Source organism: Lissotriton helveticus, chromosome 11 (genome assembly GCF_964261635.1).
Source record: "Lissotriton helveticus chromosome 11, aLisHel1.1, whole genome shotgun sequence".
NCBI lineage: Eukaryota > Metazoa > Chordata > Amphibia > Caudata > Salamandridae > Lissotriton > Lissotriton helveticus.
In genome coordinates this window covers 72701198-72728622 of record NC_136072.1, presented here as the reverse complement: position 1 = coordinate 72728622, position 27425 = coordinate 72701198, and the positions used below count along the sequence as shown (strand labels likewise).

Below are 27425 nucleotides of genomic sequence, written 5' to 3'. Positions count from 1 at the left end.
TACCTTCCTTATTCACTTGGTCCAGTTTAAATGAAATTCATAACATGTGGATAATCATTTTCCACTTGCTTGCACGCATCCTGTTTAATTGTCCAGTGCAAAATTATATTTTCAATTAAAAATACTTTGAATTTAATTGTCCAGTGCGCATAGAGGGATGCTCTTTTTACAACACAATACCAGCACCAATATGGTCAGAGCGTTTATCGTACTCTACCGCATTTGCAGAGGCCGCGAGGCTTGGCGCGCTCCCCTTTCAGGATCTCGTGGGCACGACACAGACGCGGGGCACGTGCTGCCTCAGCAGAGGCACGCCATGGTCGGTCTAACGCTGCGTCACTGCAAGTGATGGTTCCGTAGAATGCCCGAGCCAAGGCACAATGTGCCCATCTCAAACAGCCGGTATCCTCTGCGTACCGGAACCGCTACACTTACTGCAGTAAACGCGACCCCAGATCACTTCCGAGATACAGGGATTTCCCAGAATCCACCACGCCTGGAGCGGCGGAGCCGCCCGTGTGGAGTCACGTATGGGGCGTGTGTGCGTGTGTTGGCATGTTCCTGCCACAGGCTGACAGAGGGGGCAGGGGCAGTGCCGCCGCCCGTCAACGCACTGGTGTGTCCTTTCATCTGCATCACCACCTCTTGCCTTTCAGCCTCCCACAGCTGCCTCACCCTGAAACCGAACTATTCAGGTCTTGAATATTCATTCATTCACCCACCCACCTACACATTCACGCATATGTGCACTCACGCCTTCATCCATGGATTTATCTCATCATTCGTCTTCATTCACTTGCTTAGCCAGTCGTGCACCCACCCACCTCTCTTCATCCTTCTATCCACCCACGGGCTCAGTCAGTCCCTTATTCCCCCTCTCACCTCCACACAAGCACACACAGATAGACACACCCCCTCAGGGCCGGCGCTAGGCATGGGCAGTGTGGGCAGCGGCCCAGGGCCTCGTGCTCTGCCAAAGATTAGGGGGCCCCCCCATCAGTGTGAAAGGCCACACTTTCACATTAGCCAACCTATTCTTGCGAGGCCCCCTGCCCCAGCTGATCATATTACATCATGAACTTGCTGGCGTGGTGACATTCCTGGGGGAGCAGGGGTGGGGGAAGGTACAAACTGAATGGGGGACAGCACACCAGCTGGGCCAGCAATTATCTTGGCTCAGTGTCAGAGGCAGGCAGTGCCTCAGTTAAGTATCAGCCATTCTAGGCCCTTTGTTTCCAGGGGAAGGCAGACACAGGTAAGAGTAGGTGGGTGATGGGTGGAGGGGGCAGCCAGATCAACTTGTTTTTGACCTTTCTTTGTGTATAAACTGTGTGTTGTGGGAAGTGTGTCCTTACTGTTTCATGGCCCAGGGAGGGGCCCCCCTCCCTGGGCCTTGAAGCACTGGACCAAACTGCAAGGTTCAGGTGTGGGGGCCCCCTTCCCTGGGCCTTGTCGTAATTATGCAGTGCCAGGGTTGGATTGGGAAGGGAGTTATTTGGCTGGTGCGAGAGGCCCAGTCCCTGAGGCTTAAGTGGGCCGTTTTTTTTCCTCATTTACGTTGAGGCTTGCTCTGCTGCTGTGAACTCGAGAGGCCTCAGCAGCTCCTTCCACTGCCCATTTTCATATAAATAATTCGTTTTTCGATTGTCCTTGAACAGCAAAAGAACTGAATGGTTTTTGGGATTGATTTAATATTAAATGTTCAATCTTGGTGCTCCATGTAAAGCAAGCATTTGCAATGCAATAGGTCTCGCATTTAAGCGAGTTTGAGCTATTGACATTGTAAATGACAATGCCTTTTTATTTATATTTTGGTTTTTTAAACATAAATAAAAGGCATAGTCATTTACAATGCTAATAGCTTAAATTCGCGCAAATGGGAGACCTATTGCATTGTGAATGCTTGTTTCCTTCTGGCACTCCGAGCGCCGCAAAAGGGAAGTAAAACTACAGGTCCCAGAATGCACATGTGTGATGCAACTATAGAGCTCTAAGTATCTGCTTGATGCCTGCCCACTAAGTCTAGTTAAGCATATTAGTTGCACAGAGAGCCAGTGATAGCACTGTCCACCTTTGGAGCTGAAATCATCCATAACAATTACTCAGTGAGAATTATCATGGCATACTCATCCTCCTGTGTAACCTTTGACCCACAGTGTGTCCGCCTTGCATGACATCTGGCACTGCAAGTGAGAGACCAACTTCACCTCTCTATTAATTTTTGAACTTCCAAAGACTCTTATTTTGCAGTCATATTTAAGTATTATGTCCCTTGTGGTTCTCGCTGAGTCATGGATTAGGAAACTTTTACGTTGGTAACTGTTATAGCAAAAAGCGCACAGCGAGTAAGGGTAATAGTAATGTCCACAGTAAATTCGGTGCTCCAGACAAAAATAGGTCGGTTACCACGACCTGTAGATAAGCTCACAGAAGCTTAAACAAAACCAAAAGATTTTATCGAGCACTCATAAGTCCAATCAATTACTCAGTCTTATATTATCTTGCTAAGACAGAAAAGTTTTATTCCAGAATCATTCCAATTGTCTTCTTCATTGGATACATCCTTAACATCCTTCTGTAAGTACAATCTTCATATTACATGTAGCCACGCAATCTTGCAGCCAACACGTGTTTCGTCTGGTCAGTATTTGACCTAATAACTTCCTCAGGGCTGCAACCCAAACATAATACAATAATTCCAGATTATTAAAAGTCATAATCAAAAACTCATAACATAAAGCATATTTACAATTAATACGGGAAAACATCCCAAACCTCAAAGGGTGCTCCATAGTGTCAAATATACAAATCAGGAAGGGCCAGCCACCAGGCGAAGAAACAGCTAAAGTCACCAAAGTGTAATGGGATCTAAGTAGATCACACATATGAAAAAATGTCAAGCTTAAGTTAGGTCTAAAAGTATGAAAAGAGACGTAGTAATCAGATAATATCACAGACAAACATGCTAGGGGTTCTCATACCTAATTTCTTCACGTATAAATTGAAGATGTATCAATTCTAATGTTTCCTATACGGTGCTATACAGGGTAAAAAAGTAAGGGAGGTATTACTCTCAATATTTATTCACATAGTAGTAGCCTCTTAATACTCAAGGTTGTACTCGTATCATCTTACCAGATATCTAAGGGACTTCACGTAGTATCCGAAGTCTACCCTGCTCTCAGAGTACCAGGTGTCCGTGTGCGTCACCTGAAAAGCCGAGATGCTCTGTTAGCGACTTTTAATAATCTGGAATTATTGTATTATGTTTGGGTTGCAGCCCTGAGGAAGTTATTAGGTCAAATACTGACCAGACGAAACACGTGTTGGCTGCAAGATTGCGTGGCTTCATGGATTAGGAGCCTGTGGTCCCAGACAAGTTATCTGATCTGCATAAATGAGCTTTGCCTGAGGCTTTTTGTCCCTAATTTAAAAAGAGAGAAGTCTGACAATACCATCTGCATGTATGTATTAAGCGGGTATATCGCTCCTTGGTACGGGGCCTGTCCGTTCACCAAAAACACACGATGTAGCATGCAGCCTTTCAATAAAAGAGACAAAAATAAACACACCCAGCCAGCAGTGGTCTGCAGTAGTTTATTTATACCTGGCAGAATATTTTCAAAGAGCAGAGCAGTGAGTGCTTAATTTGTAACAACATAAGTGCCAGGGCTCTCATCAGGCGGTCACTGCAGCTTGCACCACACATTGCCCTCGCCACGCTGCCATTTTTTGTAACAACACAGCTACTAACCACCACACTACTGCAAGCGCGATAATTTGAACTATTTCAGGCCCCCAAGGCTGTAAGAATGGCTTGGCTGGCAGGTACGCCTGGCTGGTCTGGCTTGTCTGCGTACCGACCAATCACAATGCTGCCATTGCAGCCTTGAGATTGGCTTAGGGGAGGGAGGCTTCCTGTTCTGTTCCTGTTCCTGTTGCAGGAGAGCAGGTCAGGAGCAGAGACGACGCGAGACCTGGGAAGGTAAGTGTTGGACAGGCCACGTGGTCGGGATGTCCCCCCCTCCCCACGACGGGGCCCGGACCCTGGCTCTCCCGGAATCCCCAGCCAGAGCCCCCGGAGACCCTCGAAGTAATCCGCAATCCATCCACGACAAGACTCCCGCTCCGGAACCGGCTGGCCCTGGTCACCATCCACACCATGACCCCGGCCCAGCCGCCATCTTTGGGTACTACAGCACGAGGCCGCGTGGCCTCAACTCGACCCTCACCCTGGGTCTGGGCCGGCCCCGACATCGAGGCACCAACCTCCCCCCAGGAGGTAGAACAACCACTTGGCGGGTCAATGAGGGAAGGGATCGTCAACGGCTCTCCTCCGCCAGGTGTCGATCACCCCCGGCCGCCCTGGGCGATGGCTCCACCCCCCTGCTGGGTGTCTGGACTCCCTCATCCCGGACCTCCCGGCCCCCAGGCGCGAGGGTCCGGACATCAAAGGGGACCAGACCTATAACTGGGGCAGTGCCAGACCAGGAAGGCAGTTGTATCCTGGAGTCGAGAGACACCGAGAAGAACTCATCCTTGGCGGACTACCGGCGCTGCCGTAGCTCTGCCTCGTGAAACCATCGTCTTGGCCTGCTGGCGCTGCCGCGGCCCTCTGCCTCGTGAAACCATCGTCTTGGCCTGCTGGCGCTGCCGCGGCCCTCTGCCTCGTGAAACCATCGTCTTGGGCTGCTGGCGCTGCCGCGGCCCTCTGCCTCGTGAAACCATCGTCTTGGCCTGCTGGCGCTGCCGCGGCCCTCTGCCTCGTGAAACCCTCGTCTTGGCCTGCTGGCGCTGCCGCGGCCCTCTGCCTCGTGAAACCATCATCTTGGCCTGCTGACGCTGCCGCGGCCCCCTTCGTGGAGATTTCATCCTAGCCAGCTGGCGCTGCCGCGGCCCGACCTTGCAGACTCTCCAGCTCGAGGATTGTGAGCTCACCTCCTACCACCTCCTGTACCGACCCGGTACCAAGACTGTCCCGCTACCCCCTTTTCCTACAGAGACTAGAATTGAGAGGACCCTCGAGTCCGATATCTCCTGTATCGCTGATAACCTTGCCGTACGAACCTTATATAAAGTGTTGAACTCATCCTTGTGTGGTGTCTATCGGTGGGGAGGGAAGTGACCTGTCTGTACGATCGCAGGAGACGGCCCTCATCGGAGGCCTCTCCCTCCGTATTCGGCCGACCCTCTGGGTTCCCGTCTAACATTGGTGGCCAGCGGCGCGATCCGAACCGACGCATAATCGTACAGAGGGTCACTCGCCTCACAACACACGACCACCATGACAACAGAGAGCGGAACAACGGAAAAATTCCAGATGGAAAAATTGGAAGACTACAACCACAGGGAACTGAAGCAATATTGCATAGAACTTGGCCTTCCAACCACAGGTCTGAGCACGAAAGAGGACTTCAAACGAGCCCTAGAGTCTTGGGCAGAGACGGGTACAGCCGTACCCCGGACACGAAACACCGAAACGAGCCCCGCGCCAATAGAAGAAAGAAGAGCGGGTCTCTCCCCAGTAGAGATCCAAGAACGAGAAAAAAGCAGACTCCATGAATTGGAACTGGCACGGCTTCGCTTGGATGGAGAACTCAAATTGGCGGAACAAAAAATAACGCTAGAACACTTACGGCTCCGAGAGGAGCGAGAAGAGAAGCAAAAACAGAGAGAGCTAGAGGAAAAGAAGCTAGCCTACGAACATGAGCGCAACCTCAAGGAACTGGAAATTCAGAAACAAAATAAAGAGCTCGGGGTCCCCGAACGCCCTAACCTGCCGGCCTCTACCGAGCCCAAGGTTCACATCCCCAAAGATGTCATCAGGGAGTACTACAAGAACGATGATATTCAGCAGTGGTTTAAAGCCTATGAGGTAGCCATGGCCTCCCACCGGATTCCCAGGAGCGACTGGGGAGCCGGGTTATGGGGGAGGTTTGTCAACGAAGGGCGAGACGCCCTGCTGCAACTCCCGGACCATCTGATGACATCCTACGACCACATGAAGGCCGCCCTCCTCACTCGATACGGACTCACACCCGAGATGTACCGCCAGCGGTTCCGCGACTGCAAACGGATCCCGGGTACGACTTGGGTGGAGTACGTGAACTTCTTTAGCCGAGCTTTCGAGGGGTGGATCAAGGGCAGCAAAGTGACCACCTACGAACAACTTTTCGACCTTATCGTATGGGAGCACCTTTCTAACAACTGCTTCGTTGAACTCCGGCAACACCTCTTGGACAGTAAACTAACCGAACCTCGACAACTCGCCGCCGAAGCCGACCGGTGGGAAAGCACACGAGTTGGCCGGAACAGGCCCAGCGAATCGCACAGACCTTACCAGGGGCCCCATCGCCCCCGGGGAGGAGGAGGAGGCCAGGGTCGGGGGAGAGACCCCGGCCCCATGACTCCCGCAAGCAACCCCTCAGCCCCGGCCGGCAGGGGGAGCCCGCCCATCCGGCCCGGCTTCCGGGCCAACATTATGTGCCACCGATGCCAACGATCCGGCCACTACGCCAATGATCCCAACTGCCCAAGGAACCAGAACGCTACCCCCCGCCAGGTCGCAGCGGCCGCCCTAGGGGAAGAACCAGTCCCGGAAGACCAAGAAGAGTACGAGACCGACCAGCCTGAGTGGGCACCGGCCGCCATGTCCCTGGTCTGCTTGGGGGAGAGAGATATGATTCCGCGGGCCCCCCTTCCCGCCAACACGCAGAAGTACAGCCAGTGGGTCAACATTAATGGCCGCCGGGCCGAAGCCCTCCGCGACACCGGGGCCAGTGTAACCGCGGTCCGATGCCACCTGGTTACTCCAGCACAAATCTTACCGAACATTCTGTGCCCTGTCCGATCAGCAGACAACTCAGAAAGTCTGTGTCGCATGGCCTGTGTCCCCTTCGAATGGGGAGGAGTATCCGGGATGCTAAAAGTGACTGTCCGCGATGATGCCCCCGTGGATTGCCTCCTAGGAAACGACCTCGAAAGTTCTCCCTGGGCAGCCGTCAAACGGAGAGAACACCTGGGGATGCTGGGCCTTCCCGAATGGGTCTGCGTCACGACACGGTCCATGACCGCCCGCGCGGTCCCCAGTCCCGAAGAGCCCGAGTGGCCGGAACCTCCTCCCGCGCTCACCCACGAGGAGACCGCCCCAGAAACCAGTCCCTCGACCCAAACAGAAGAAGGATCCGACCAGCTTCGGGACGTCCCTGACCTGGCACAGTGGCGTCAGGAGGGGGGTCCCACCCAGGAACAATTCCGGGATGAGCAGAGAACCTGTCCGTCCCTCGAGGGACTCCGGCAGCAAGCCCTTGCCCAAAGCACAGGGGATACCTCGGGGACCCACTGGGTTTACTGGGACCAGGACCTGCTCTACAGCGAGCAGAGAATTGCAGAACTAGGAGCCAGTCGGGTGCTGGTGGTGCCCCTTCGCTTCAGAGATTTTCTCCTGAACTTAGCCCACGATGTCCCCCTTGCCGGACACCTGGGGCAAGACAAAACCTACGACCGCCTGGTGACCCACTTTTACTGGCCCCAAATGCGAAAGGACGTCAGCAACCACTGCAAGGCCTGCCCCACCTGCCAGGCCAGCGGAAAAAGTGGCCGAAAGATCAAAGCACCCCTACAACCCTTTCCTGTTGTCACCACCCCGTTCGAACGAGTGGGAATAGACATTGTGGGGCCCCTGGACCCCCGAACCGCCCAAGGACACCGGTTCATCCTGGTCCTAGTGGACCACGCCACCCGCTATCCCGAGGCCATCCCTCTTCGAACTGTGACGGCCCCCGTGGTAGGCCGAGCCCTGATGGGGATCTTCTCCCGGGTGGGGTTTCCCCGTGAGGTCGTCAGCGACAGGGGCACGAACTTTATCTCCAAATATATGAAGTCTCTCTGGCAACAATGCGGGGTCACCTACAAATTCACGACCCCCTATCACCCGCAAGGAAATGGACTGGTCGAGAGGTTCAACCGCACCCTCAAAGGGATGATCATGGGCCTAGAAGAACCCCTCCGTCGCCAGTGGGACGTGCTACTCCCGTGCCTTCTGTTTGCCTATCGAGAGGTCCCTCAGAAATCCCTCGGCTTCAGCCCATTTGAACTCCTGTACGGACACCCCGTCCGGGGCCCCCTCAGCCTAGTCAAGGAAGGTTGGGAGCAGCCCCCCCAGAAAACTCCCCCGGACGTCTACAAGTACCTCCTGGCCCTTCGCAACCAGACCCGGCGATTCCGAGAGACTGCAAAAGCCAACCTAGAAACCAGTCAGGAGGACATGAAGAGATGGTACGATCAGCACGCTTCCTCCATTGAGTTCGAGCCGGGACAACAGGTCTGGGTGATGTCCCCGGTTGAACCCTGTGCGCTACAAGACAAATGGTCCGGGCCCTTCAAGGTGATCGAACGCAAGGGGCCCGTCACCTATTTAATCGACATGGAAACCGCCCGGAACCCTCTACGGGTCCTCCACGCCAACAGACTCAAGCCCCATTTTGTGCGATCGGAACTCAGCCTCCTGATGGCTACAGATAATGGGACGGAAGAAGACTCCGAGCCCCTTCCGGACCTACTGAGGACCCTCGAGCAAGATGGCTCAGTGGAAGGGGTCCAACTCTCCGAGGCCTTGTCCCCGGAGCAACGCCAAGACTGTCAAACCCTCCTGAGGCGGTTCGCCTCCCTATTCTCCCTCACACCCGGGGTCACCCCCTGGTGCCTTCACGATGTGGACACCTGGGCCAGCCCCCCTATTCGACACCGGGCGTACCGCGTACCAGACCGGGTGCGCGCCTGCATCCAGACCGAGGTATCCAAGATGCTGGCCCTAGGAGTGATCGAACCTTCTGACAGCCCCTGGGCCAGCCCTGTCGTCCTGGTCCCCAAGGCGGCCGCCCCGGGCGTTGCCCCTGAGCTCCGGTTTTGCGTGGACTATCGGGGGCTGAATGCCGTTACCAGGACCGACGCTCACCCCATCCCCCGGGCAGATGAGCTAATTGACCGGATGGGGGCCGCCCGCTACCTGAGCATCCTCGACCTAACAGCGGGCTACTGGCAGATCGGCCTCACCCCTAGGGCCCAAGAACGATCCGCCTTCTCTACCCCGGACGGTCACTACCACTTTAAAGTGATGCCCTTCGGCATGAAAAACGCTCCGGCAACGTTTCAAAGGCTTGTGAACCAGGTGCTGGCGGGCCTCGAAGGATTCAGCGCCGCCTACCTGGACGACATTGCTGTGTACAGCCACCATTGGACCGATCACCTCCGTCACCTGCGGGAAGTTCTACACGCCCTCCAGCAGGCCGGGCTCACCATCAAAGCCAGCAAATGCCAGGTTGGCCAATGGTCCGTGACATACCTGGGACACCAAGTGGGAAGCGGGCTGGTGGCCCCCCTCCAGCTCAAGATTGCTGCCATCCAGGCCTGGCAACCCCCTACGACCCAAACGGAGGTCCGGGCCTTCCTGGTGCTCACCGGATACTACCGGCGGTTCGTGAAGGACTATGGCAGCATCGTGGGGCCTCTCACAGAGCTCACCTCCAAGAAGAGCCCCAAAACAGTCAACTGGACCCCGGACTGCCAATCGGCCTTCGAGAGATTGAAGACCGCCATGTGCACGGCCCCCGTGCTCCAGGCTCCCGACTACAGCCGGGAATTCATTGTACAGACGGACGCCTCCGATCATGGCGTGGGGGCCGTCCTCTCTCAACTCAACACCGAGGGGATCGATCAACCAGTGGCCTTCATCAGCCGGCGGCTACTAGCCAGAGAACAGCGATGGAGCACCATCGAGAGGGAGGCCTTCGCCGTAGTCTGGGCCCTCAAAAAGCTCCGACCCTACCTCTTCGGCACCCACTTCCGGGTGCAGACAGACCACCGACCCCTGCAATGGCTGATGCAAATGCGGGGGGAGAACCCGAAGCTGTTGCGCTGGTCCATCTCCCTGCAGGGGATGGACTTCACGGTGGAACATCGTCCAGGCCAGGACCACGCCAACGCAGACGGCCTGTCACGCTTTTTCCGCCTCAGCGAGGAGAGTCCCCAGGAGGATGGCTGACTCTCCCCGCCTTCAGCTGGGGGGGACGCATGTTGGACAGGCCACGTGGTCGGGCTTTCCCCCCCTCTCCACGACGGGGCCCGGACCCTGGCTCTCCCGGAATCCCCAGCCAGAGCCCCCGGAGACCCTCGAAGTAATCCGCAATCCATCCACGACAAGACTCCCGCTCCGGAACCGGCTGGCCCTGGTCACCATCCACACCATGACCCCGGCCCAGCCGCCATCTTTGGGTACTACAGCACGAGGCCGCGTGGCCTCAACTCGACCCTCACCCTGGGTCTGGGCCGGCCCCGACATCGAGGCACCAACCTCCCCCCAGGAGGTAGAACAACCACTTGGCGGGTCAATGAGGGAAGGGATCGTCAACGGCTCTCCTCCGCCAGGTGTCGATCACCCCCGGCCGCCCTGGGCGATGGCTCCACCCCCCTGCTGGGTGTCTGGACTCCCTCATCCCGGACCTCCCGGCCCCCAGGCGCGAGGGTCCGGACATCAAAGGGGACCAGACCTATAACTGGGGCAGTGCCAGACCAGGAAGGCAGTTGTATCCTGGAGTCGAGAGACACCGAGAAGAACTCATCCTTGGCGGACTACCGGCGCTGCCGTAGCTCTGCCTCGTGAAACCATCGTCTTGGCCTGCTGGCGCTGCCGCGGCCCTCTGCCTCGTGAAACCATCGTCTTGGCCTGCTGGCGCTGCCGCGGCCCTCTGCCTCGTGAAACCATCGTCTTGGCCTGCTGGCGCTGCCGCGGCCCTCTGCCTCGTGAAACCATCGTCTTGGCCTGCTGGCGCTGCCGCGGCCCTCTGCCTCGTGAAACCCTCGTCTTGGCCTGCTGGCGCTGCCGCGGCCCTCTGCCTCGTGAAACCATCATCTTGGCCTGCTGGCGCTGCCGCGGCCCCCTTCGTGGGGATTTCATCCTAGCCAGCTGGCACTGCCGCGGCCCGACCTTGCAGACTCTCCAGCTCGAGGATTGTGAGCTCACCTCCTACCACCTCCTGTACCGACCCGGTACCAAGACTGTCCCGCTACCCCCTTTTCCTACAGAGACTAGAATTGAGAGGACCCTCGAGTCCGATATCTCCTGTATCGCTGATAACCTTGCCGTACGAACCTTATATAAAGTGTTGAACTCATCCTTGTGTGGTGTCTATCGGTGGGGAGGGAAGTGACCTGTCTGTACGATCGCAGGAGACGGCCCTCATCGGAGGCCTCTCCCTCCGTATTCGGCCGACCCTCTGGGTTCCCGTCTAACAGTAAGCTTATTTTATTTTTAAATTACACCCCCGCGCTCGAACACCTACATGAGCCCCCCACTCGCGCATCAGGCCGGCCGCGATTGGATGTTACATGCAAATTCAAGGGGCCTCACATCTTTCCTTTCGCCCGGGGCCCCAGAAGTTCTAGGACCGGCCCTGCACCCCCTTGTTTTGTTGTGAGACTGAAGACCAAATGTTGTAATGAAAGGTGTTACCTTGTTAATTTTTGATCACATTTATATGTTGCATGTAAAGATGAAACTTTTAAAGCAGACAGAAAAAAAGGAAGTATAATGCCCTGTCGACCCATCTTTCCAAGTACATCCTTGGCCTAGATGTTGGTGCAATTTAGCTTAAAAAGACTGGGGGGTTTATACTCTTGGGGAGCATCTGCCCTGTCCAATCCAAACTTCAAGGAACTGCCCTGGAGAGCGGGGGCGGGGCTCTGCCCCCTACTTTCCCACTGATGGCCTGATGCTGAGGAAAAGCTGGGGGGGATCGCTGGATCTATTCATTTACTGAGCACCAGGGTGCTGTTGGTCCCAGTTGGGAGTAGCTACTCAGGGGCGCAACACAACGCATGCTGCCCCCATGGCACAGGGAGTACCCCTCACCCCTACAGGAGGCATCCAATCAGGCTCAATCCAACCAATATCTGTGATATATATGAAACTCAGGGGTGGAGGCAGGTGACTGTGCTACACAACTGTTGCTACTGAAAAGGAAACTTGTGACACTGGAGCAGGGAAGGGAGACTGGCCTGGGGTGGGTGCAAATCCTGTGATACTGAGAGTTACGAACAAAGTATTAAACTCAAATAATAAAACAAAAGATATTTTCAACACAGTAAGGGAGTGATCTAACCCTGATCGTGTGACCCCCCTCCTATCCCTGCCACACAAAAACTATGTAATGATTTAAACTCCTTTTTTTTTATAGATAAAATTAAGAAAATTCAAGAATCTATAGATTCCAACCACAAGGATGTGGAAGAATTGTGAGGAAACCCCAACTCCGACTCCATGGCTACCTTCAAATGTCTAAAAGAACAGCTCTTGGAACTTCTAAATAAAGTAAAATCAGGCTCCCCTAAAGATGCCTGACCCCTCCTCTACCAAAATCCATTTTGTCAGCATTTCAGGAGACTATTCTCTCTCTACTGAATCTTTCCTTAATCCAAGGGACGGTGCTGAAAGCCTTTAATGAAGTAGTGATTATTCCGCTTCAGAAAAAACAAGGTGTTGACCCCTCAGAGGCTGGACAACTATAGGCCTACATACCTTCTCCCCTTCCCGGCCAAACTATTAGAGACACATGTAGCCAAACTTCTTAGCACCTTCATAGAAGGCACCATTTTCTTAGATTCCCATCAGGCAGGTTTCCGCTCATCCCACTCCACTGAATCTATTAATCTATCCGTCATGGATGACTTAAAAGGAAAGGCTGATGAGGACTGCATTCCGGCCTTGATTCTCTTGGACTTGTCTGTGGCCTTCGATACCATCAACCATGACATTCTGATGGAACGTATCGCTGCAGCAGGTCTCAGAGGTGCTGCCCTAAATTGGTTTAAATCCTTTTTAGAGGACCGGAAGCAATCAGTGTGGCTTTTGCCTTACAAATCCGGCATTGTCAACATAAATTGCGGAGTAACGCAGGGCTCCTCTTTGTCCTCGCACCTCTTTAATGTATATATTCGCCCCCTCATATTCACACTCCGTCAGATGGGGGTTACAGATTTACAACTATGTTGACGATATGCAGTTGATATTTTCGAATGATGATTCTACAAACTCCGAGGAGTTCCTCAGGAATACCATGCTGTTCATCATAAATTGGATGAACAAAAATCAATTAAAATTAAACTCCAGAAAAACTGAAATCATCATCTCAACAACAAACATTTGCACTGGACTCAGGCCATTGGCCCTCAGAGTTAGGCACTGTACCTACCCCATAGAACTCGATCAAGAGCGCAGGCATACAAATCGACTCAGATCTCACCATGAACTTGCAGATTGGGGCAGTCACCACTGCCTGTTTTTTCCAACTACGGAAATTGCGAAAAATCAGTAGGTTTTTTAGCAGAGAGGCCAGCATTCAAATCATCATTGCCGTGATCCTATAAAAAATAGATTATGCAAACACAATTTACCTAGGTCTCCAGTGCAACCAGAAATACCGTCTGCAGCGGATACAAAATCAGGCAGCCGGAATTATCTATCAACAAAGGAAACTATGTCACGTCAAGCCGGTGCTGAAGGAGCTCCACTGGCTTCCAGGGGAACAGCACTCCATGTTTAAAACAGGATGCATCCTGTTCAAAGCTGTACATGGTATTGGTCCAATGTACATATCCTCTAGAATTCACAGATACTCTCCACAGCGCACTCTAAGATCTATGCACATGTATCTATTGGTGGTTCATAGATTCAGACGCAAACGGACAGGAGGGACGCGTTTCTCTATTCAGGGACCCCAAATTTAGAACGCTCTGCCCACTTTGTTAAGACTAGAAACAGACCATTTGCGCTTTAGGAAAAAGCTGAAGACCTGGCTTTTGACCCAAGCTTACAGCTAGACATGGCCTCTTCTAAACCAGTGACTCCAAAGGAAAATAAAAAAGTGCCAAGAGACCTGTTGGTGAACGTGCGCTCTACAAATTTTCAATAACATAACAGTTACGGGGACAGCTTGAAGCGGTCTTGGGGCATATCCTGGGACTGAAATCTAAAACTGGGAGCAATTTTAGAGAGGGTTCAAACTTTCAAGACTGAGACATAATATTGTAACACAAACATGACGACACTCAGTTCGAGGGACACGTGATATTTGTGGATATTCTGAAGTGATATCAGATTTTATGGCCTGCCGAGGTGAGGCACTGAAAATACCTAAGAATTGGAGGGGACAAATATACTCAGACACTTATTTTTCCTATAAAAGAGGAGGGATTACATGGATTGCTCTTGGAGTCCTAATGCACTGCAAGAAGGCTGGTGTGGAGGGGAGGTACCTCTTGATGTATGGGAACGAAGGCGATAACAGGAATGACTATTACAAGAAACAAGGTACCCAATGTTGATGACAAACTTCTGTGGGGAAATCATGGGAGTTACGAAAACATACGTGGGAGCCCCGCTCATATAGGCTGGGGGACATGAACTGTGTTTTACCCGGATTGATGACTAGGCGCGAGTTTCTTTTCGTGTATTGCACCCTCAAGGCAGCAGTGGGTGTGGCGGGCACTCAAAGGCCAAATTTACTGTTATAACGCTAAACCTAGATTATTGTGAAGGTGCAAGTTTCCCTAATGTAATCAGGAGCCTTATTTCATATTCTAACTCCAGGTTCTGAAATATTTTAGAGCAAATTTATTTCTCCAGTATTTTAAGAAAGAATTAAAAAGTGGTCATTTTGCATTGACCAAAGTGCTGCCCTAACAACACTGCTGCAGACAAAAAACTAGTATTCCTGGCACCACCTCAACTTGGGAAGTAAACCAGGTACGACAACCCGCCATTACAGAAGTTATGGGAAATGTGGAACTGTTTGATATCTGGAAAGAGTTTAACTGTGCAAATAGCTAATAAAGCAGAACAAAGAAAGAGCAACTGTGTTGAAAGGGAAAATCGTTTATTTAGAATGCTCAACAGCTCACAGTGAGATTGCAGCAGGACTATTATCTGATCAAAATCCCAAGAGCAGGGCTCAGAGACTTCGAGAACTGGGTTTATGAGCTGAGAAGGTTTAAGTGGCATAATGCTGATGTTAAAAGAGGGTTATTGAGCAGCTGTAACGTAATGGTTTCATTAGGGGCGGTGTTGGGAGAAATGCCTAACAATGAACACAAATGCAACATGTGGGAATAAAGAAAACAGGCAATGGCAGAAATAAAAATTCAAAAGGAAAAAGAACAAAAGGAGCGAGGCAAAGGGGAGAATTGTAAATGAATGAAGCGCAAGAGAAAGGATTGATTAGAAGAACAACCTGTGTGGGGGGAGAAAGAAAATAGTGGGAGAAAAAGATTGGGAGCCAAAACTGAAAGTAAACTGAAACATACAATGAAATGGAGAAAAGAACAGGAGTAAAAGATAAAACATGGGAAAGAACAAGGAATGAAAGAAGTAAAGCAGAGATCAATGAAAAATATAAAGAAATAAGAAATGAGAGAAACAGGAAAGAGAAGAGTGATACAAGAGAAATAGAGAAGTAAAGGAAAATCAGAAGAAAACCTAAACTAGGAAAGAAAGAACAGGATTCAGAACAAAAACGTACAAGATATTGAAGATAAGAAACTCACCTTGTGTTTTTTCTGATGTGACTTTTGAAAAGAGGGATACTTGGGAGACAGCAACAAATGGGAGTCCGAAAACCTGCAGGAACACCCCCACTATGAACTCAGTCAGTAAAATAGCAAAAGTGCCTGCAACACATGGGAAAAATCAATAAAAATCACTTCATTCCTCCATTCACTTTGCTACTATTAGGACAAAAGTCGTTATCTGTGATATGCATATACTGTCTATGGGAATGGTTTCAATCTTTGCGATGGGTTACACAACGGTGACCGATATCCCGCACGACAAAATATAAATCCCATTGGATAAAATGGGTTTTATATTTTGGAGGACAGAATATCTCACCGTTGTGACGGAGTAACCCGTCCACCAAGATCAAAATCAGGCCCTTTGTCACCAAAGTAACCAGAGAGACAAAGACCTTATCTATGGGAAAGCAGAAATACAGACCACCACTCCAGCCCGTTCATGCAGGGAGGCAGTTGATCAGACAGAACAAAATGCACCCATAGCCCTTTCCTGGAGGATGATGCTAGATCACACACAAGTCGGGTATCAATTTTTGGCAGAAGTGTGGAAACACACACTAGTAGAAGATTTGTTATCACTGAATAGTTCTCCATTTTTTACTCCAAATATAAGCCAGTGTGCAAGTAAGAACACATTTTGCAAAATGGCTTGTGGCTTGTAAATCAAATGATAGACATGGTAACTCCAAATTCAGAGTTGTAAAACTCTGTATCCTTGTTACATTTTAAAATGCATAGGCTTCCTTCATACCCATTTTTCATTTAATTTTACCACATGAATTTAAGCATAGTCGATGCCCAATGAAAAATCATCATAATCTGCAGCACTGTTGTTGGCTCTGGGTACCGCATGTTTTCTGAACCCAACAAACACTATATATATCCCTGCCACTTGAAGCATATTACAGATGTGAAGGTATATTACTTTTATAAATCAGCCATCAGAGCAAAAAAATACATATAAATACACAGCTAATTCCATATTTTTTCATTATTCTTTATTTTAACAACTATTTTCTTTGGGTAATCCATCAGCGATCTACATATATGAATCTTTGCTGAATTTGGAATTTTGCCTAGGTTTCAGAAACATGTAGGTTTCCGGGTTCAACCATGGGTTTCAAACAGGTTTCCATCACAAACTACAAGTTGGTTGAAACGATTAATTTTTTTAATTAGAAGAAAACAGTCTACCACTTAGAAAAATGCAAACACTGTGGTCATTTTTGTTGTCGTTTCTGAAGGCTGGGTAATTAGTGATTGTATCACAGCAAACCTTTTGTTGATGTTAATTTAAAAAAAAAAAAATGCTATCTTGAACAGTCATTTGTCCCGCTTTTTCCAAAACAAACCAGCCTTTTGCTATTTCATTTTTTGGGTTGCCTTTAGCAGAATACACAAAGCCTGAGTACTTTAGAATCCCCAGCACATGGGGGGATGAAAGGGATGCAACTTCCGCATGGATAACGTTTGTGGGGGAAAACAAGTTGTGAAGGCTTAAGCGTGGCCCAAACATCAAACAAATGTCTCAGTGCTGGGCAGGAAAAGCTTCAGCAGCTTAGGCGTTAAAGTCAAGAGTATGGGACCAAACTAGTATTTGAAACGGAGAGGTTGGGTAGGAGAGGGCAAAATGGTGGTTGTCCCATTTAATGAACATCTAGGCGGTCCTTTGACTGCATCTGGAAGACTTCTAGATTCCCACAAGTAAAACAACCACTGCACAAACATCTGATGGTACACGGCCCAACACCCCAAGAAGGCCTCCCCACCGATGATCCTGGCCTAGGATCTGGAGCCATGCTGTTTTCATTGCTTCATCCGGTTTCATTTTAATCCAGCTGTAGACGTTGTTTATGGAACAAAGGAGTGCATTCTTAGTAGTCCCGTTGACGTTGCCACTAGCCCTGAGTGGCATCAATCTGCTAGTTGGTCTCAAGTCACTATTGTCTCGAGCCAGACAGGGTTTCCCAAGCTCAGATCAGGGAGGTTCTTTTCCCTCCAACATCAATCACCCAGGTCTGTAAGGTGGAGTTACAACCTTACTTGGGCTATTTGTGGCTTATGTAGAGTGTATGCCTAACTGGGAGAAACAGAAACTGCTGCTATATAACAAAAAACTTCCAGTTAAATGGCTAGTATTACGAGGGGGTGGGGGGGGGGGGGGGGGGGGGGGGGGAAGAGTATGATCATGAATCATATCTGGGTGAGATCTAACCCCCCCCCCCCATGCCTCCGCAACCTGTAGGCTGCACCCCCTGTTCTGGTTGGGCGCCTTTACATTGGCCACTTTGATGGGTAGATGGAAAGACCAGGCTGAACAAGCCCGGTCACCCTTGCTGTATGTGTTAGTAAAACTCTTTCAGACACATCTTTCTACACTGCCCCTTGAATACAAACTTATAAAATAAATAGAATGCTGGAGGCCTATCTTTTTGAAGGGAAACATTAGCAGTGTTAGGCCTTCCTCTGATAGTCTAAGAAAAGGAAACTCTTCTAACTTCTCATGTGGCTCATTTCCTCTGGTGAAAACGATTCTAAAGGAAGGACGGCGCCCACTTTTTCGCTTATTAAATCTTAAGGGCTTGTGTTCAGCTTCTTTTTTGCTCTCACTCAGCAGGGATCTTTATTTTTACCCTGCATTTTCAACACTATGTGCAATGTAATCAAACCGTAATATGTGCGATGTAAATGATTTGTACATTATATTGGTAATTCGTAACAATAAATGAACGATGAAGCTGAGAAATCCATAGATTGAGGGCAGGAGTTTGAGTGGCAAAACTAAGCAAACGGTTTCCAGAGGAAAAAAAACTCTGGGAGGCTTCATTTGTTTTATGTTCATTTTCCACTGGAGATTGTAGGGGGCACAGGTGAGGCGTTCTTCCCACCAGGCGGCAAGGCTTATCTGTCAGGAGGGGAGGGAGAGAAGTCCCCACCCCAGCACTGCCAGGTTTACCTTGAGACCGCGTCATCCTTCAGCAATGTTTAACCTGATGTACAATGCAGCAGGCGCAGCATCAGAGGGATCGTGAGAAGCAACAGGTGCCAGTAATGGGAAGTGAAAATGTGAGCGTGCCCCACCATCCGCGAGCTAGTTAGCACACGTGACACAGCGACGTGCAGGCGGGCACGCACGGGTGTCACGGGAGAGAGTACATAGTCTTAAACCACCGTGGGGGCATTATGATTAGGGGCCTGGGGCCCGGGGCTCCCTGTTTTCATTTTTTTACAGATTTGTAACAGATAAATACAGACAGAAAACACTGCCTCTCCTGTCTGTAATTTTTTTTAAAACCGGAAAAATACAGATAATTTAGATTATTTTGAGTGATTCACCATGCTGAGATTAATTAATGGCTTTCAGCCCAGTAGCTCTACATAATGACAGCATGGGGAGCTCAATGGGATGTACTTAAATTACTGCCCATCTCAACATGTATATGTGTCATTACACTATTTTTTTTTTTAACAGGTTTATTATTTTTGACTGTAATGTGCTAAAACCTGACAGGCATCCAAGTATGAGTCCACATGTACCCGTTAAATAAATGCAGAAATATACGCGTTATCCCCTCATCTGTTTAGAAAACACAAAATAAATATGGATAAATACCAATAAGATGGCCAAAAAATAAATATGGATAAATACAGACGGAAATGTTCCAAAGATAAATACCATAAAACCGTGAGCCTGAATTTTTATGATCACTAAATAGACATCATTCGTGATCCCCTCGGGTACAGCAGGGACCAGTAGGTGGCGCAATATATTAAAATAGTCTCCAAAAGTATATTGTTTCTATTCTGAATCACACGTTTGTGGTGCCAGAAAACTACAGAGGGACTCTCCAGAAGTAGGCCCCGAAAATCTTCTGACAAGCCTGATCGGATGCAAACCTCTGAAGCTATCACGCGGTTTTGCCGCTGCCCAATCATACCAATGCCCTTCTGGATGGCATGGGTAGTTCGGCCAACCTTATTGGCCACAATGAAGGGTCCCCAGAAGGGGCTGGAATCGCATAAGTAGCCAGGGAGTGTTTCTTCACCTCAAAGATCTGATTCAGTACTATCCTTAGCAAGAACTGTGACCATCCACGGATGGTATACTCGAAACGCATAGCAACATGTCAGATGAAGGCCACTAACCAAGTGCTGATCATGATGTAATATGCTGTAGAAGGGCAGATGGGCAACAAGACAGAAGCCTCTTAACCCATGACAAACCACCACTGGCTGAAGAGACTCCCTCCCTCGCCTCTTCACCCACCACAAACCGGTCCTCCAACACCATGAATGAGTAACAAGTCAACTCCAAACCCCTTCCCTAACTAGAATCCTATTCACGTCAGATCTTCGGTATTGGGGGCCTGGGCTCGCGCCCTCTAGCTCTCTCACTTCCTCAGTATTGAAGATCCAGGCCCCCCCACCCTTGCTTCCTCAGTATTGAAGGCCCAGGCCCCGCCCCCTCTCTCGCTTCCTCAGTATTGAAGATCCAGGCCCCCCACCCTTGCTTCCTTAGTATTGAAGGCCCAGGCCCGCCCCCCTCTCTTGCTTCCTCAGTATTGAAGGCCCAGGCTCGCGCCCCCCTCCAGCTCTCTCGCTTCCTCAGTATTGAAGGCCCAGGCTCGCGCCCCCCTCCAGCTCTCTCGCTTCCTCAGTATTGAAGGCCCAGGCCCCGCCCCCCTCTCTCGCTTCCTCAGTATTGAAGGCCCAGGTTCGCGCACCCCAGCTCTCTTGCTTCCTCAGTATTGAAGGCCCAGGCCCCGCCCCCGCCCCCTCTCTCGCTTCCTCAGTATTGAAGGCCCAGGCCCCCTCTCCCGCTTCCTCAGTATTGAAGTCCCAGGCTTGCGCCCCCAGCTCTCTCGCTTTCTCAGTATTGAAGGCCCAGGCTCGCACACCCCCAGCTCTCTCGTTTCCTCAGTATTGAAGGCCCAGGCTCGCGCACCCCCAGCTCTCTCGCTTCCTCAGTATTGAAGGCCCAGGCTCGCGCCCCCCAGCTCTTTCGCTTCCTCCATATTGAAGGCCCAGGCTTGCGCCCCCAGCTCTCTCGCTTTCTCAGTATTGAAGGCCCAGGCTCGCACACCCCCAGCTCTCTCGTTTCCTCAGTATTGAAGGCCCAGGCTCGCGCACCCCCAGCTCTCTCGCTTCCTCAGTACTGAAGGCCCAGGCTCGCGCCCCCCAGCTCTCTCGCTTCCTCCATATTGAAGGCCCAGGCTTGCGCCCCCAGCTCTCTCGCTTTCTCAGTATTGAAGGCCCAGGCTCGCACACCCCCAGCTCTCTCGTTTCCTCAGTATTGAAGGCCCAGGCTCGCGCACCCTCAGCTCTCTCGCTTCCTCAGTATTGAAGGCCCAGGCTCGTGCCCCCCAGCTCTCTCGCTTCCTCAGTATTGAAGGCCCAGGCTCGCGCCCCCAGCTCTCTCGCTTCCAGCTGCTGGATTTATGAGCCTGTGTGGCAGATAGACTTGTGTTTCTCTCTTGGTTCCTAAAGCCAGGCTCATGATAACGCATTGGGTTCCTTTGATCCAGATTTGTGAGGTGTCACAGGAGACAGAGGTGGCCGGTAGTCTGAAATGCAACAAATAAGGAACTACATCTTATGACGTCTGTTTCACTGCCACACTGTGCTCACTGCTCAAGTTTTCTCCCTGTGATAGCCTAAAATGTCTCCTTCCAGATGAAGTGTCATTGCAGAGACTCCAAAAGATGGATATTTCTGCATCCAGGTGGAGAGGGTTCCTCACGATCGCGGAACATGTAAATTGTCAGTTCTCACCGTCAGCCTCGCGAAAGCCAACGGACTGTCGTTTTCTCTTTTTTTTCCAGGTTCTCCCACAATTCACTGTTTTGCTTCTATTCGTTCTGCACTCTTGTAGTCTTTTATATTAATTTCATAATATATTTTATATTATACTGTATAAGCATGCATAAGGTTTAAGATTTTTATAATGTTGAAATAGTATCCAACCTTATCCTCCGTCTCTTGCAGAACAAGGTCCAGCTCACCCTTGCCCCCTCCCAACAGCTTTGGAATGTGTTTCCGCAGATGCCACTGGCTGCGGTGCCAGGATGTGCCAAGACCTCCTCTGCGCTCTTCACACCAGCATCTTTCCCGCCTCCCATAGGAATGTTAACTGTAGGTTGGACCTAGGACTGGGTTATCCTTTCTGTCCTCCCTCCAGCCCCTCCCTCCCTCCAGGGTCACCACCCACACAGACGGCACAGATATATATATATATATATATATATATATATATATATATACACACATATATATATATATATACACACGTTCCTTAAGAAAAATATTAATGATGGAAAAATACTGTCTATGCGCATGCACGCTTTGATTTTGTTTAACCTGATGTATAAAAGTCACAAATTTGAGCCCTGTACTTCAGAGCACAGCCGACCGAACACACTATGGTGTTCCACTGATTGCTATTAAGTGTTCTAGATCTCTCACTTGGCCTGAGCCTCTTGTGAGAGCACCTGTTATAACCCTAGCTATTAACTACTGAAATCCATTTAACTCAAAATGGAGATTTTGATGCACTGATTCAGGAATTGGTGCTTCTGGGCCGTACCTCATCTCCTGAGAGGGAAAGAGGCCATCATTTTCCTAAAAACGATTTTTGGTAAAGTTACCACACTCTCGAGGAGTGTTTGTGACCTCTCAGGGAAAGCTGGTCATCAATACACATCCAAGTTAGGACGTTCTGAAAGTGAAGGATCTCAGTGCCTGGGCTCACAAACAGGCAAGCAATGGACTTTGGCCAGGTACAAGCTATGCTGCTGCAGGGGACTCCTCTGCTGGGTTGTGGCATGGCTGGTATGTTTGACACAGACTACACTAAGGGAGTCATTATGATGTCGGGCAGAATTGCCTCCGAACGACACCGTCTCAGACTCTGGACTGACCGACACGCGGTTGGCAGTTGAGACCACCGGATTACGATGCGACCAAACACCATTCGGTCAGAGTCCCATTGCTCCCTATGGGAGCTCGTGTTCCGCCCAGTGCATGCCACACAGTGCAGGGTTTTACAGGGGGGTCCCTAAGGTACCCCCCGGCCCTCAACTGTAGGCCGCAGGGGCTAGGGGGCTTTGCCAGGGGCCCCCAAAGTCACTTTCCAACAGCCTTTCCATGTCAGACAGGCCAACGTGGAAAGGCTGTTGGAAATGGGCATCGTAATCCCGAAGGCAGAAACACTGTCCATAGGGGCGTACGATGCGGTTCCGACCGACACAAATACTTCCTGAGTCAGTCGGAACCGAGTCGAAATGACTGGACGGTTTAAGTTCCGAACACGAAAAATAGAAATCGGGCAGTCGGACTGTAAACCGACTGAGCAGGTCCAAAGGGCACCGACATGGTTGGAAACTTCTGAATGTCGAGTGCAGGCTTTCCACCCAAGATCGTAATGAACCCCTAAGTCTCAATCAAGGTTAACACTCGGAGGTTATGCTATAGAGTCCATCACGATAGCAAGCTAGAAGGAACTTCCAACCATGCGCAAGAAATGTTAGTGCTGAAGCAATATTTGAGCGACGGGTCTGGCATGCTGGCAACACGGCATTATACAACACCATACCTGGAAAGAACATTCCTCAGATTTCTGTGTGTCTCTGCTCCACTCTGATTCGGTCAAATTAGATGGGCATGCGCCAATACACCGACTGGGCCCCACCACGCCTTGAAAATGCAGACAAGAGGAGGATGCAGACAACCCCCACCTGCTTCATGGGCGCAATCAGATGCCCTCAATACACCGACTGGGCCCCACCACGCCTTGAAAATGCAGACAAGAGGAGGATGCAGACAACCCCCACCTGCTTCATGGGCGCAATCAGATGCCCTCAATACACCGACTGGGCCCCACCACGCCTTGAAAATGCAGACAAGAGGAGGATGCCAACAACCCCCACCTGCTTCATGGGCGAAACCAGACGTCCTCAGAAGTTCTCAGCTATCACTGTACTAAGTCCCATGACCAGGATGATCATGATGTGGCAAAATGCATGCAATTCCAGAGAAAACAGCAAAACACTATTCACACAGCGGGGGACAACTAAAATAAATAAAGTAAGGTGTTTCAAGGCACCCAACCCTAGACACCTCCTGAAATGTATCAAGCACAACCGTTTAAATGAATCTGTATTAAGGATATCTCAGCAGTGCCTCCATTTTGTGCAAACCCTTGTTGGCATGTGTATCCTAAACACTGCCTCTTCCCTCCTGTGGTGCCCAGCTATGTAGGAGAGTGGCAGTAACTTACGTATTCCTTTGGGTTTGTGGTGTAGCTGTGCTGACAGACTATGTATGTGTGCCTGCATATGTCAATCAATGTATGACTCTTCTTCGTATTTATTTTACACTTATGTTACTGAGTGAATGGAGAAGATGAACAGCTGAGTGCAACAGCTGCACTCCCAACCAACATGGTCAACTCCTATGGTGTTAACTTATTCAACAAAAAAGAAGAATTTAGACCCATCTTTTGAGTGGAATGACATCCTTGCATACTTAGACCCCCCCCCATAAAAGAGGTGTGGTTTTGGTTCAGCCACAAACAGTTTCCAGCTTCATAGAGATTTGCAAGAAATGTGAGAATGCCTCATTCCCCATCTTACCTCACCCGGAAATTTCACCAGACGAAAGCTGCTGAAATTTCTTGGTGTGCAAAGGCCCAACAATGCTGAATCACTGTGAGAATCAAGTGCGGTCTTCCTGATTTCCACTTGAATAACTAATTTCTAAGGAAAACCCCAGACAAATTCAGAATGCAATAGTATTTCTGCTTCCAAAGGTACCAAAACCTTCAGGACTGTTAATTTTGGGAGCGGGAATTCAGATCCGATATTCTGAACGCCCTCATAATGGGCCTGAAGTGTCTACATTGCCAAAAATGTAGACAAACCAAAAATATTCTAAATATTAACTGTTCATAAAATTCAGTAAAAATTGTCCCACATACATATTCTAGTCGTGCTTGGTCATCCATTTTAGTGTCTCCAAGAGCACAAATTAAAACTGAATATTCTTGCCGAGCTAGCTATGTGCCATGCTCCAGAATTTATTTTTTCCGCACAAATGGACAACGCTACAGAGGTGATCCAATACTAGTTATCTTACCTTCTACAGGGAAATATTGAATTGATAACATTCTACACAAGACAACACCCAAGACCATTTGCATAGCCATGAACATGTAACAGGGTCAAATTCTTCCATACTAGGACAGCACAAGCACCCCTCTATATTACTCCAGGTGTAATGTAGAATACAAATCCAGTGTTCTAGTTCCACTTGAAACAAGACCACATCTACCCACCAAAGGAACCTTCTCGGGGAGGGGAGGGGTCTGTAGTCATTCCACTTAGGATATAAATACCACGCCCGTCTGTCTCTGCTCTGATACAGTATTTCTGCAACTTACCGACACCGACTCTCATAGATCACAAAGTCCGTCTTTGAAACCAGATCCTTGCAACCTAACTATACCTTATCTCCTCTCACCTATCCATTCACCCCACCAACCATTGCAGGAACTCACACAGGGGCGGCTCCTCCGCTATGGCGGAGGAGTATCGCCCAACTGCTTTTAAGCAGTGAGAAACATAAAATGACAATAACTTATGAGTTATTATCATTTTATGTTTCATGTCCTGCTGCTTGGCAGGCGGGCGGGGCTGCTCTGCTCTCCGAGCAGGGGAGGAGTGGCTTGCCCACTCCTATGTGCGCAATGACTGTTTGGTCGGCCCTCTCGGACTGTCCAAACCAGTCATGCTCACTTTGCCCTTCTCCATGCAGGCTGCATTACAGCCTGCATGGAGAACATGCCCGCCCCTCCAGCCCCTGGCTGAGCGTGGTGTCACGGCACTCAGACCAATCACAACACTGAATTGCAGCGTTGAGATTGGCTTAGGGGAGGGAGCCTGGCTTCCAGCTTCCTGTTCTGGTCAGAGGCAGGAGAGCAGGAGCAGAGAAGACGCGGGGCCTGGCCTCAAGGCAAGTTTTTTTTCATTTTTATTTCCAATATGCCCCTCCTCCCTCACGCACCCGCTAGCCACGCCGGCTGTGACTCTACTCAACATACCCTCCACTAATGATAGCTTCTAACTCCTACTATGTTAACTTACCACAAAGAAAATGGGGTAAATGCTACCAGCCGTTAAGTGCTTCAATGCCTTATCAGGGATAATAAGTGATATATAAATGGAATTACAATACAATATGACAAGCCAACAAGTGACTGATGTTAGGCAATGTAAAAGTGCAACCTTCTTAGCTCAATGTGTGAGTATGCTAAACAATCGAGCAACTCCACATACCCTCTTTGGGAGACCATGAAAAAATACCTGGCTGTGCACCTGGAGCTGAACAGGACCTACACCGTGGGTCTGGAGTAGGCTGCCACCTGTGCGATATCTCACAAACCATGTGTGGCAGCCCTAACGAACAAGTTACTTACCTTCGGTAACGCTTTTTCTGGTAGATACAGTATCTGCCTGTGGATTCCTCACCTTGTGAATATCCCCCTTGCGTCAGCAACGTTCGGAAAATTCTTTTGTAGCACGCCGGCGTGGACGAAGTCATAGGAGCACGGCATCGCGCGCTACTCCGTCTGACGTCACTGACTCCTTATTAGGCCTACGTCGGCGTGATGACATCAGTTCCGCCCTTTTTTCCTTCGAGGCACCCGGACGGACCAATGACAGTAGATATATACAAATACATTGTACACAGTACATACTTTTCAAAATTATACACACATAGTGTGTAGCTAAGGTAAGAAAACCCTGCTATACCAAGAAATCTTGGAGGACAGAGCGCGCAAAGTGGCCGTCCCTCCTCACTTCGGTATCCAAGCAGTAATGCTTCGCGAAAGTGTGGAGGGAGGCCCAAGTTGCGGCTCTGCAAATGTCCTCAACAGGTACACCTCTAGACAATGCAGAAGTAGCAGACCGTGCCCTGGTAGAATGAGCTCTTATACCCTCAGGAGGGTCCTTACCCGCCAGAGAGTAGCAGATCTTGATGCACAGAATTATCCATCTGGAAAGTGTGCGCTTGTGCACCGCTCTACCCTTCCGGCAGCCAGCAAAACCAACAAATAGCTGGTCATCCACCCGAAAGTCTCTTGTTCTATCAAGATAAAAGGACACAGCCCTCTTAGGGTCCAGACGGTGCAGTCTCTCTTCCTCCTTGGAAGGGTGAGGGGGAGGATAGAAGGTAGGAAGGGTAATGGACTGTCCTAGATGGAAGGGAGTTACCACCTCAGGCAGAAAAGCAGCCCTGGTCCTAAGAACCATTCGATCAGCATGAATGGTTAGGAATGGGTGCTTAGAACTAAGAGCTTGAAGCTCACTCACCCTCCTTGCCGAGGTGATTGCAACTAGGAAGACCGTCTTAAAAGACAAAAGCCTCACGGGACACTTGTGTAAGGGTTCGAAGGGAGAACCCATCAAGAATGTTAAGACAGGATTTAAGTCCCATTAAGGCACGATAAATGGAGAAGGAGGGAACTTATTAGTGAGGCCCTTCAGAAACCTCAAAACCACTGGAGATTTAAAAAGAGACGGCTGATCCGGCAAACAGAAATGCTGATAACGCTGAAAGGTAACTTTTGACTGTGGCAACAGCAAATCCTTGCTGCGCCAAAGAAAGAGCAAACTGCAAAATATCGGACAAATGAGCCCTCAAAGGGTCAATAGCCTTCTCCCTACACCAAACAACAAATTTAGACCACTTATACGCATAGATGGACTTGGTGGAGTCACGCCTGGCCGAAAGAATGACATCCA

General features: G+C 50.0%; 1 protein-coding gene across 3 annotated transcripts in view; it reads right to left on the bottom strand.

The window, feature by feature from the left end:
* LOC144790695 (major facilitator superfamily domain-containing protein 8-like) overlaps positions 1–27425 on the bottom strand; it is a 157398-nt gene that overhangs the window by 28461 nt on the left and 101512 nt on the right. For all 3 annotated transcript variants that reach the window (XM_078665418.1, XM_078665420.1, XM_078665419.1), the window contains one exon: positions 15598–15720. In XM_078665418.1, the coding sequence (XP_078521544.1) occupies positions 15598–15720 (123 nt within the window). The remainder of the gene's footprint in view (positions 1–15597; positions 15721–27425) is intronic.